Genomic DNA, 12,045 nt, shown 5'->3' on the forward strand with positions numbered 1-12,045 from the left:
TGGCAACACACTAGGAGAACATTCCCATGATCACAGAAAGCACTGTATTGGACAGCACTCACTACAGTCTCCTTAACATAAAAAATTAGCCGGGTGTGGTAGTGAGTAGGCACTACTGAGTTTGAAAACAATCAGATCAGGGAAGAGGCTGGGCCTGGTGGCTCATACCTGTAACTCCAGCACCTTGGCAGGCTGAAGCGCAGGGACTGCTTGAGCCCAGGAGTTTGAGACCAGCCTGGGCAACATGGTAAGACTGTCTCTACGAAAACTAAAAAAAAAATTATGTGGGCATGGTGGCACAAATCTGTAGTCCCAGCTACCCAGGAGGCTGTGAGATGACTGCTTGAGCCCAGGAGGTCAAGGCTGCAGTGAGCCAAAATCATGCCACTACACTCCAGACTGGGCGACAGAGTGCCCTGTCTCAATAAATAAACAAACAAACAAACTCAAAACAGGAGGAAATTCATTCATTTGGCTATGTAATATGTCTGCAAGCCACTTTTATTGACAAGGCAAGAATGGATGAACTTATGCAACAATTCTGTCCAGTAGCATCTAATTTAGGCGCAATGTATGTAAGGATAACCTTTACACAAAAAAGAAAAGGAATACTTTAAATGAGGATTTGATTCTAACGGTACCTCAAAATTAAAAGTCAAATACAAAAATCTGTCATTGTCTTAATATTCTTCAGTGTTTAATACAAAATTGACTCATGAAAACTTAAGTTTTTACATAAATGTATACAGGAAATCAGAATGAAGTCTGCTTCTTATACCTGCATTAACAGGCTTGCACACAGCCCTGGAATTATGGACTTTTAAAGCAGCACAGAAAAAGGAAAACACTAGTCATGCCCCACCCAACGAAACACCTCAAAACAGAGAGAAGGGACTTCCCACTGTGTTAGACTGACAAAAGCAGAGCAGAGACACAGCCTGGCCCCTGCTGTGTTACCACCCTGGCCTCTTACTTGATGAATAAAGTCCATAAGGAAAGAGTGAGCTTTCATCTTGTCTTCTAGTTGGTGAAGAATAATCAGTGACGTGTTGCTGAACCCAGGTACTTCTGTTAAAACACAGTGATAATCTTACAACATAGTGGTTTTACAACTATGCTATTTTAATGTTAGTGGCTAACTGCTATTAAACAAAAAGAAAGTCTATACAAAAGAAAAATATCAACCTCATAATACAATTACTTATAATGTTACTCAGGAGTTTAAAAATGTTTGAGAAAATTTTGGAGGTTTGACACAATTCATACTCTATTTATTCAAAATGTAAAACATTACTGTTAATCATTTATAACAATTTAAGCTTGACAGTGCCAACGAAACAAAGAAAGGAGATGAGCTTGAATGTTTTCTTTTTAAATCTCTAATGCAGCTTAGCGAACTTGCTAAGAAGTAGGTTAATTAGGGAAACATGTTTGGGATAGTTCCCCTCGAGTTGCTGAGATGGAAGCACAAGAGGGGCACTCAGCTGGGATAGGGAGGCAGACATTCTTGCTTACTTCTACATATTGACATTTGATCACTGCTGCTCTTAGGGGAATGGATCATTTCTATTAGTCAAATATACTGATTATGCCAAAATTACTCAATTTGGGGGTAAGTAGTCTGGGCTTGGTGGCTCATACCTGTAATCCCAGAACTTTGGGAGGCCAAGGCAGGTGGAGCACTTGAGATCAGGAGTTCGAGGCCCGCCTGGGTAACATGGTGAAACCCCATCTCTACTAAAAATACAAAAATAAGCTGGGCGTGGTGGTACACACCTGTAATCTCAGCTACTTGGGAGGCTGAGGTGTGGGGATCACTTGAACCCAGGAGGTGGGGGTTGCAGTGAGCTGAGATCTTATCACTGCATTCCAGTCTGGGTGACTGAGTAAGGGAGACTGTCTCAAAAAAAATTGGGGGCAGGTTAAGTGCCAAATATTTACCTATGCTACCAATTCTCATTTGGAAATAAAAGGCAGGAAAGCTAAGTAAGGCTAATTAATCTGCCTCAGATAGAACAATTAGGATTTGCTCCAACGTTCCTTTAGTTTTTATTCTGTTATCTAGACCTGTTGTGAGCCTTTTTCAAAATATACTATAAGGAAGGTTAGAATATTTTTAAAACTGTTGAATTAATATTAAATTGTCTGAGAAGCTAAACATATACTTTAAGAGATGCTTCTAATAAAGAAATCAGAATATGCTCAAAACATACCATTCCATAATTAAAACGTTCTTACCCTCAGGGACAGACTCAGCCCACCGTGGGTCAGACGCTGGGTAGTCATCCATCAGGTCTACACTGATTTGGGTAACTGCCCTGTCTAGTTCAGAATCAGAATCCAAATCAGAGTGAGAAGAAAAGAGCTCTTCAACCACCATTTGAGCATGACTTAAATCTTTCCTGAAATAAAATTGGAAAATATAAGTACTAAGGGAGGCAAAATATTTTCAAAACTCACCAAGAAAAAATTGTGGAGTACTATTTAGCAAAAAAAAAAAAAAAAAAAGTTATCCTGTCATTTACAATAGCAGGGTTGGAACATGTTAAGTGAAGTCAGTCAGGCACACAAAAACATGTAACAAACTTTACATGTTCTCACTCATGTGGGAGCTAAAAACTAAAACAACTGAACTCACGGAGTTAGAGCAGAGTGATGGTTACCAGAGGGTGGGAAGAGTAGTGGCAGTGGCGGGGAGTGGGAACGGTTAATGGGTTTAAAAAAAAAAAAACATAGATTGAAGAAGAGCTTGTATTTGATAGCACAACAGGCTGACTACCGTTGACAATAATTTACTGCACATTTTAAAGTAACTAAGAGTATAATTAGAATGTTCATAACACAAAAAAAAATGATGAATGCTTGAGGTGATGGATATGCCATTTACCCTGATGTGATTATTACACATTGTATGCCCGTATGAAAATATCTCATGTAACCCACAAACACATATACTGTGTACCCATAAAAATTAAAAATCAAAAAAAAATTTTTAAGTTAATTGTGAAATTAAACCTAGTGCCATTTATAGGTTTTAGGTGAAAATTACTTTTAATAAAATTTACTTAATTAAAAGGGAGAAAACTATTATACATTCATTAATTCAACAAATATACAAAGAATGCTTACAACATGCTAGGCTCTAGACACAGAAGGATAAAAAGACTTTAAAAAATAGTCCAGACAATTGAGCAAGCAATGACACAGGTGATAAACACTGACAGAGATAGAGAAAACTTATTGACAGATAAAGAGGAGGTCATGAAAGGCTGGGGAGAATTGGGGAGGGGTATACAGCTGCACACAGAGCACAGATCCACATCCGTCAGCCAGTAAGTCTCTATCTCAGGAGAGAATTGAGGCTACGGAAGAGGCTGAGATCACCCAGGGGACAAGAGTTTGGAAAAAAGCTTGCAGGGCAACCAATTAAAGGAAGGGGGAGCCCATAAAATGCAGCAGACTCTTCCAACTTAGAGACATTAGGGGACAACCAGCGTGTCAGTGGACCCGCCAGAGGATTAACTATGGCACATATGGAGAAATGAGGGATACTGAGAAGGGATAAATCACAAAATTAGAGCACACAGTCTTATAAACCGTGTTACGGAGTTTGAACCTAATACTAAGGACAATGAACAGGCACTGTAAAGGAGTGTCACAGTCTGTTCTAGTGTCCCAAAAGACAGCTCTAACATACGGAGAGGGGATCATACAAGAGAAAAATCCAGTTAGGAGGTTACTGCAGAAAGGAAAAGGTAGGGAAAATATCCACTTCGAAGGTTACTGCTGGATCTGATGTATAGTAGCATCCCCTTATCCATGGTTTCACTTCCCACAGTCACAGTTACCTGTGGTCAACCACAGTCTGAAAACAGATGACCTAGACAGACAGAGACAGAAAGAGAGATAGAGACAGACAGATGGGGGTGTGGGGGGGAACAGAGGGAGAGGGAGAGAGAGAGAGAGAGAGAGAGAGAGAGAAAGAAAGAGAGAGAGAGAGAGAGAGAGACAGAGAGAGAGGGAGGAAGGGAGAGAGAGAGACCACATTCACATATTTTTATTGTTGTACAGTCATCCCTCAGTATATGCAGGGGTGGTTACAGGACCCTCAACATACATCAAAATCCACCCATATTCAAGGCCGGCAGTTGGCTCTGTGGAACTCTAGTATACAAAAAGGTGGCCCTCTGTATAGGCAGGTGAATTTTTGATCTGCACTTGGTTGAAAACATGCTGCGAATTTTGGTCTGCATTTGGTTGAAAACAACCTGCATATATGTAGACCCACACAGTTCAAACCCATGTTGTTCAAAGGTTAATTGTATATTGTTATCATTCTGTTTTATTACTATTGTTCTTAATTTCTTACGGTGCCTAATTTATAAATTAAACTTCATCATAGGTATGTATAGGAAAAACATAGTATACATATGATTCAGTACTACCAGCAGTTTCAGGTATCCACTGGGGGTTTTAAGACATATCCCCCTGTGAGCAAGGGGGAACAACTGTCTAAGAATGACTCCTCTGCTGTTGCTTTGAAGAGATGGTAGTGCTTGTCACTGGAGCAGGGGGTAGGGAGGGAAGAATAAGCTTTGGAGAAGATAAGCTCGGTTTTGGATACACTGAAACTCAGGTGCCTGTGAAATATACACTGCTGCTGTACACTCTCCATTTGCATATAATGGGCCAGGTCATGGTACATCTGTTTCTTCAGCAAATGAAGCCAAGGAGGAGAAAAGATCACTGAAGGAGCAGAGAGAGGGAATATGGCAAACAATAGTGAATGTGGACAACCTTTCAGGTGGTTTAGCCGTCAACAGGAAAAGACAGACAAGGTGGTAGCTCAAACTAAGCAAAGTCAAAGACTGGTCTTTTTACAAATGGCAGACTAAAATGATTAACTGCTGGGGAGAAGGAGCCAGCACAAGAAAGGTCAAAGGGCAGAGGAAAGGCAGAACTAAAAGGATGTAGTCTCAAGTGAAGGAGGAGAGAGTGGCCTTCGAAACAAAGAACAGTCTGATAGGAAGAAGGGCACACCTTCCTACTTTATTGGGAGGGAAAGAGGAAAAGGATTTGGGATGCAGATACCTCCATAGCTAAAAAGCTAGGAAGTACAGGGAGTTCTTATCCAACGGCTTCTGTGATCTCTGTTAAGTAGGAAGTTAAGTCCTCTGCTAAGTGTGAGGGAAGAGGGAGAGAAATGGGGAGAGGGAGGAGATTGGAAAAGGGCTGTTATGGTCCCGTGGTGGAACAAGAGACACAGCTGACTGGTGAAATGCAGAAAAACTCTTGAAAGCCTGAAAGACCAGGGTAAAGCTAGTGACCTAGTCATGGAAATTACAAAGATGACTATGGCAAGATTTAATAAAAACTTACAGAAAAAGTTCCCTAAAATTCTCATCAACAAAAGATTTAGTATTTTTTGGGTTAAGTAAAATGAAAACCAAAATAATATAAAAATTAATTTCAAAGAAACCATGCTACAAAAACAGTAATATTACCTTAGCAAAAAATTAAATAGGTAACACTTTAAAAAGTGCTATAGGCTGGGCGCAGTGGCTCACACCTGTAATCTTAGTACTTTGGGAGGCCGAGCTGGGCAGATCACCTGAGGTTGGGAGCTTGAGATCAGCCTGGCCAATATGGTAAAACTCTGTCTCTACTAAAAAATTTTTTTAAAAATTAGCTGGGTGTGGTGGCACGCATCTGTAGTCCCAGCTACTCAGGAGGCTGAGGCAAGAGAATTGCTGGAACCCAGGAGGCAGGGGTTGTAGTGAGTCAAGATCACACCACTGCACTCCAGCCTGGGTGACAGAGTGAGACTCCATCTGAAAAAAAAAAAAAAACTAGCCGGGCATCATGGCCAGTAATCTCAGCTAAGCTACTAGGGAGGCCAAGGCAAGAGAACTGCTTGAACCCAGGAGGCAGAGGTTACGATGAGCCGGAATCATACCATTGCACTCCAGCCTGGGTAACAAGAGTGAAAGTCCGTCTCAAAAAAAAAAAAAAAAAAGTGTTATATAGCAATTGTGACCCCAGGGGGCATCTGGCAATGTCTGACGGTAACTTTGGTTATCACGAGTTGGGGGAAAGGGTGCTACTGGCATCTAGCAGGAAGTTGCTGGTGATGCCACAAACAGGGTACGATGTACTGCTGGAGTGCAGGGGCAGGATCTCAGCTCACTGCAACCTCCGCCTCCTGGATTCAAGCGATTCTCCTGCCTCAGCCTCCTAAGTAGCTGAGATTACAGGCATGTGCCACCACACCTGGCTAATTTTTTGTAACTTTTTTTTTTTTTTTTTTTTTTTTTTTAGTAGAGACAGGGTTTCACCATGTTGGTCAGGCTGGTCTCGAACTCCTGACCGCAAATGATCCACCTGCTCTGGTCTTCCAAAGCTCTGGGATTACACGTGTGAGCCACCACGCCCAGCCTCAAATGTCAATGTTAACAGGATTGAGAAGTCCTGCTTTAAAGGTACCACAATTGTGTTTGTAAGGAGTCTACATCTTTAAGAGAGCTAGCTGATACTCCCCAAGAAATCATCCCTCATGAAGTCCACAGTACTTCACCCATGCTGGGCAGAATAAGTTAGCACAGCTGTGCTACAGGCCCCATGACACTATCCCTGAGGCTGCTGCTTGCTCAGGACTTAGATCGGGGTCCTTTCTTGTGCCTAATAATTTTCTCCAGTAAAACATCTTAAGATGAATGACTATACCAGGTTGAATAGTGTCTCCCACAAATGCATATCTACCCAGTGCCTCAAAATGCGACCTTACTTGGAAATAAGGTTTTTGTAGATACAGTTCGTTAAATTATGATGAGTCTAAATCCAATGACTGATGTCCTCATAAGAAGTCCACATGGGCCGGGCATGGTGGCTCACACCTGTAATCCCAGCACTTTGGGAGGCTGAGGCTGGCGGATTGCTTGAGTCCAGAAGTTTGAGACCAGCCTGGCCAACATGTCAAAACCTCATCTTTACTAAAAATACAAAAGATTAGCTGGGCATGACAGTGCACGACGCTCCTTGGGACGCTGAGACAAAATTTAACCAGGGAGGCGGAGGCTGCAGTGAGCTGAGATTTCACCACTGCACTCCTGCCTGGGTGACAGTGTGAGACTCTGTCTCAAAAAGAAAAAAAAAAAGAAGGTCATGTGAATGTGAAGACAGCTATGTGACAATGGAGGCAGAAACTGGAGTGACATATCTATAAGCCAAGGATTGCCAGCAGCCACCAGGAGCTGAGAGGTAAGGACAAATCCTTTCCCAGAGCCTCGCTCTCAGACTTCTGGCCTCCAGAACTATGAGAGAAGACACTTCTGTTGTTTGAAGCTCCTGGTTTGTGGTGATGTGTTACGGCAGCCACAGGAAACAAATCTAATGACTGGTGACCTGCTGCATTATCATTTACATTTTGAGATGCCATCAATCTGACAGAATTATAATTACAGGATAAACTTGTGAAAGATAAAAACACAGCATTTTAACCCAAATCTTTGAAGTAAGATTGAACCATGTAAAAGAACAAGATTAAAAGAATACAGTTTCAATGGAAACGAAAACCTTGCCTACTGGCGCCCCCTTTTGGTAAGAAACAAAGCTTAGTAGATCACGAGGCGCAGACTGTTAGAACTGTAAAAGCACTTCATCTGTTGCCTCTGTGAGCGGCCTTTATGCATCAGACACCAGGATGAGTGGGATTATGGAATCACAGGCTGAGAACAGCAGGAAAAGAAAGTAGTAAACTCAGCATATTCCTTCAAAACAAAGATCTGATGATAAATTAATGATCCTTTAGCAATTGTAACTCTCATGCCACTCAATACTTCGACAAGGAAGACACAGAAGCAGAACGGCAGAAATCATTCAGCATCTGTCCAAAGTTTCCCACAGCTAACACGGGGCAGAGCAGGGGCTGGATCACCAGTTTCCTGAGTATTTATTCAAATGTGAATTTGCCATACCTTTTAAGGAAAGTGCCAGAATACACGATAAGCAGAATATATGTCTTGGATAAACTGAAATCTGCATTCGCCTTAAACCAGAAGAGTATTAGAGCAGCAAGTGTGACCGAGTGAGGACAATCACTCCCTACCCAAACACACATCTGCTTAGGCACCCTTTCACTACAGCTCACCCCTTGGACTTGCTCTGGCCAAAAGGACACTAGCAAATACCATCCAAGCAAAGACTTAAAGAGTACTTGTGCACTGACACTTGCTCTTTTGCCCTCTTGCCACTCTGCAATCCTGTGATACATGAACAAGCCCAGGGCAGCCTGCTAGTTGAGGAAACGCCACCGGAAGCAGACAGAGAGCTGGCCAGCCAAGGGCCCAGAAATGTGAGTAGAGAGCAGCCAGCCCAACAGTGGACCAAAATGAATAAGCCTATTAAGGAACAGTAAAAATGCCACCAGAGCCCAACCTCAAACAGCCAAACTGCAAAATTGTGAGTTAAGTTAAATAAGTCATTAAGGCTTGTGGTGATTTTGCATAAAGCAAAACTCAACTATCAACTAATAGACCAGGTCTAATTCCTTTTCCTTTTTGAGACAGGGTCTTGATCTGTCACCTAGGCTGGAGTGCAGTGGTGTGATCACGGCTCACAGCAGACTTGGCCTCGTGGGCTCACATGATCCTCCCAACTCAGCCTTCTGAGTAGCTAGAACTAAATGCGTGCATCACCATGCCCGGCTAATTATTTTTTAAAATTTTCTTCGTAGAGATGAGGTCTTTCTATGTTGCCCAGACTGGTCTCAAACTCCTGGGCTCAAGCGATCCTTCTGTCTCGCCTCTCAGAGTGCTGGAATTACAGGTGTGAGCCACCACACCAGGCCATAATTCTTTTATATTACCAATAAAACTTTGTATGCGGCTGGGCATGGTGGCTCACGCTGTAATCCCAACACTTTGGGAGGCTCAGGCAGGTGGATCACTTGAAGACAGGAGTTTGAGGCCAGCCTGGCCAACAAGGTGAAACCCCATCTCTACTAAAAATACAAAAAATCAGCTGGGCATGGTGGTGCGTGCCTGTAATCCCAGCTACTCAGGAGGCTGAGGCAGGAGAATTGCCTGAACCCAGGAGGCGGAGGTTGCGGTGAGCCGAGATCGCGCCATTGCACTCCAGCCTGGGTAACAAGAGCGAAACTCCGTCTAAAAAAAAAAAAAAAATTAGGCTGAGCGCGGTGGCTCACACTTGGAATCCCAGCACTTTGGGAGGCCAAGGCGGGCAGATCACTTGAGGTCTGGAGTTCGAGACCAGCCTGACCAACATGGAGAAACCAAGTCTCAAATAAAAAAAAAAAAAAAAAATTAGCCAGACCTGGTGGCACACAACTGCAGTCCCAGCTACTTGGGAGGCTGAGGCAGGAAAATTGCTTGAACCTGGGAGGCAGAGGTTGCAGTGAGCTGTGATCATGCCACTTTAGTCTGAGTGACAGAGTAAGAGTAAGAGGAAGACTGTCTCAAAAAACCAAACACACAAAATCCCTTGATAAGCAACTTATTTACACCTTAACATTATACATAAAAGACCCTTGCAAGATGTCTTAATGATCATCATTTTCAATGGTGCATTATTTTTCATGAAGTGGGGAGAGTATGTTAGATCCCATGTTTTTTTCCCTGGCCTAGCTAGCTGGAACTAGCTTACTAAGTTTAGAACAGTTTATTAAAATGCTAAAGCTCAAAAAAATTTCTCCTTTTATTTTATTATTATTAGTCTTGTTTTGTCGCCCAGGCTGAAGTGCAGTGTCACAATCTCAGCTCACTGCAACCTCTGCCTCCTGGCTTCAAGTAATTCTCTGCCTCAGCTTCCCAAGTAGCTGAAATTACAGGTGCCCACCACCATGCCCAGCTAATTTTTTTTTTTTTTGTATTTTTAGTAGAGACAGGATTTCACCATCTTGGCCAGGCTGGTCTTGAACTCCTGACCTTGTGATCTACCTCCCCTGGCCTCCCAAAGTGCAAGGAATACAGGCGTGAGCCACCGCGACCAGCCAACATTCTCCTCCTGACAGCATCATTCCTCCAACTTGCTCTCGCCAGTCAAGAAATAAGTAGCACATGTCAGTAAAACATATCCTCACACATAAAATAATTCATAACTTAAAAAACATGTTATACCTGCAGTATTGCAGAAAGGCAGCTTTCAGCAACTTGATTTTATCTTCCTGGGCTATAGTTTCATTCTTCGGAGTGGTCTCATAAACCATACTCTGCAAAATAACAAAGTATAGTTTAGAGATAAAGGTATCTGAATATTCTTTTTTTTTTTTTTTTTTTTTTTTTTTGAGACAGAGTTTCGCTCTTCTTACCCAGGCTGGAGTGCAATGGCGCGATCTCGGCTCACTGCAACCTCCGCCTCCTGGGTTCAGGCACTTCTCCTGCCTCAGCCTCCTGAGTAGCTGGGATTACAGGCACGTGCCACCATGCTCAGCTAATTTTTTTTTTTTGTATTTTTAGTAGAGACGAGGTTTCACCATGTTGACCGGGATGGTCTCGATCTCTTGACCTCGTGATCCACCCGCCTCGACCTCCCAAAGTGCTGGGATTACAGGCTTGAGCCACCGCGCCCAGCCCTGAATATTCTTAATTATTGGACTAAAAACTGCACCCAACCTATGATAGCAATTCTGCATATACACAAACTGTTTACCATATTGTCTGGACCAGGGATGTCCAATCGTTTGGCTTTCTTGGGCCACAATGGAGGAAGAATTGTCTTGGTCCACACATAAAATACACTAACATTAATGAGAGCTGACTGGCTGGGCATGGTGGCTCACACTTGTAATCCCAGCACTTTGGGAGGCTGAGGCAGGCAGATCATGAGGTCAGGAGTTCAAAACCAGGCTGGCCAATATGGTGAAACCCCGTCTTTACTAAAAAATACAAAAATTAGCCAGGTGTAGTGGCATGAGCCTGTAGTCCCAGCTACTGGGGAGGCTGAGGCAGGAGAACTGCTGGAACCCAAGAGGCAGAGGTTGCAGTGAGCTGAGATCATGCCATTGCACTTCAGCTTGGGAGACAAGGCAAGACTCTGCCTCAAAAAAAATAAAATAAAAAGGTAGCTGATGAGTTAAAAAAAAAAATCTCATGTTTCAACAAAGTTTACAAATGTGTGTTGAACCGCATTCAAAGCCATCCTGGGCTGCATGCGGCCCATGTCGTGGGTTGGACAAGCTTAGCCTGAATCCATTATTCATATACTTATTGAAACACTATAAATAGCACCAAATGATCAACCAAAGTCATAGAGAAAAGGCACAGGTATTCAGGGATTATGTTGTAAGTAAAATAATTTGGAAATTTCATCATAATTAACAGAATTTTTTTATAGGTTTGCTCTTACACAAGTATACACCAAGAGGTTTGCTTTTAGTGTATACTACTAAACATAATGGCTGATTACAAGTTTATACAAGAATTTAGAAAATTTTTAAAGAAATGGAATACTATAAAATAGCTTCAGAAGGTATAACAGTATTACAATAACAATATGATTACAAAATAATCAAAGTATTAATCCTTTTTGTGAAAATAAAAAAAGTAAAAAATTGTTACTTTCCTTTAAAACTGTACTCAATCGCTTTAATTTTGAATTAGAGGTAGTCTATGTATTTCATACACTATTCAAGTGGAAATTACCCCAAACAGTATTAATTACTTTTAGTCTTCTGTAAAAGAATGATAAAAATCTTATGGCTGGGATATGTCAGGTTTCAAGATAACAGAAAAAAATTGGTAATTTTTACCTGGCTATTCCTCTCAAAAAATCATCCCAGAATAAAAAGAAACAAAAATAAAAGCTTCATGGAAATACTGTGATACTAACTACAACAAAGGAAGACAGAAAGCAGAAGGAGTGGGAAATGGCAGTCATGACAGGAGATGAGGCCACCTGTGCATTGTGCAGGGGACAGGTCCTGAGGATTTGGGGACAATGGAAAAGGGAAGCTCCGGGATGATAGCCGTGCAGATGGACAGGTTCTGGAGACTTGATTTTGGGAAAAACTATACTGAGGGGCACTCTACA

The 12,045-nt window shown here is 42.1% G+C and overlaps 1 protein-coding gene across 1 annotated transcript in view; it reads right to left on the bottom strand.

Moving 5' to 3' along the window:
• Window positions 1-12,045, bottom strand: part of NUP133 (nucleoporin 133) — an 86,757-nt gene that overhangs the window by 41,687 nt on the left and 33,025 nt on the right. Inside the window, exons 12-14 of the mRNA XM_039464189.2 lie at window positions 10,134-10,225; window positions 2,239-2,402; window positions 974-1,068 (exon numbers count right to left, since the gene is read on the bottom strand). Coding sequence (XP_039320123.1) covers window positions 974-1,068; window positions 2,239-2,402; window positions 10,134-10,225 — 351 coding nt within the window. The remainder of the gene's footprint in view (window positions 1-973; window positions 1,069-2,238; window positions 2,403-10,133; window positions 10,226-12,045) is intronic.

Source organism: Saimiri boliviensis, chromosome 14 (genome assembly GCF_048565385.1).
Source record: "Saimiri boliviensis isolate mSaiBol1 chromosome 14, mSaiBol1.pri, whole genome shotgun sequence".
NCBI classification, from domain to species: Eukaryota; Metazoa; Chordata; class Mammalia; order Primates; family Cebidae; genus Saimiri; species Saimiri boliviensis.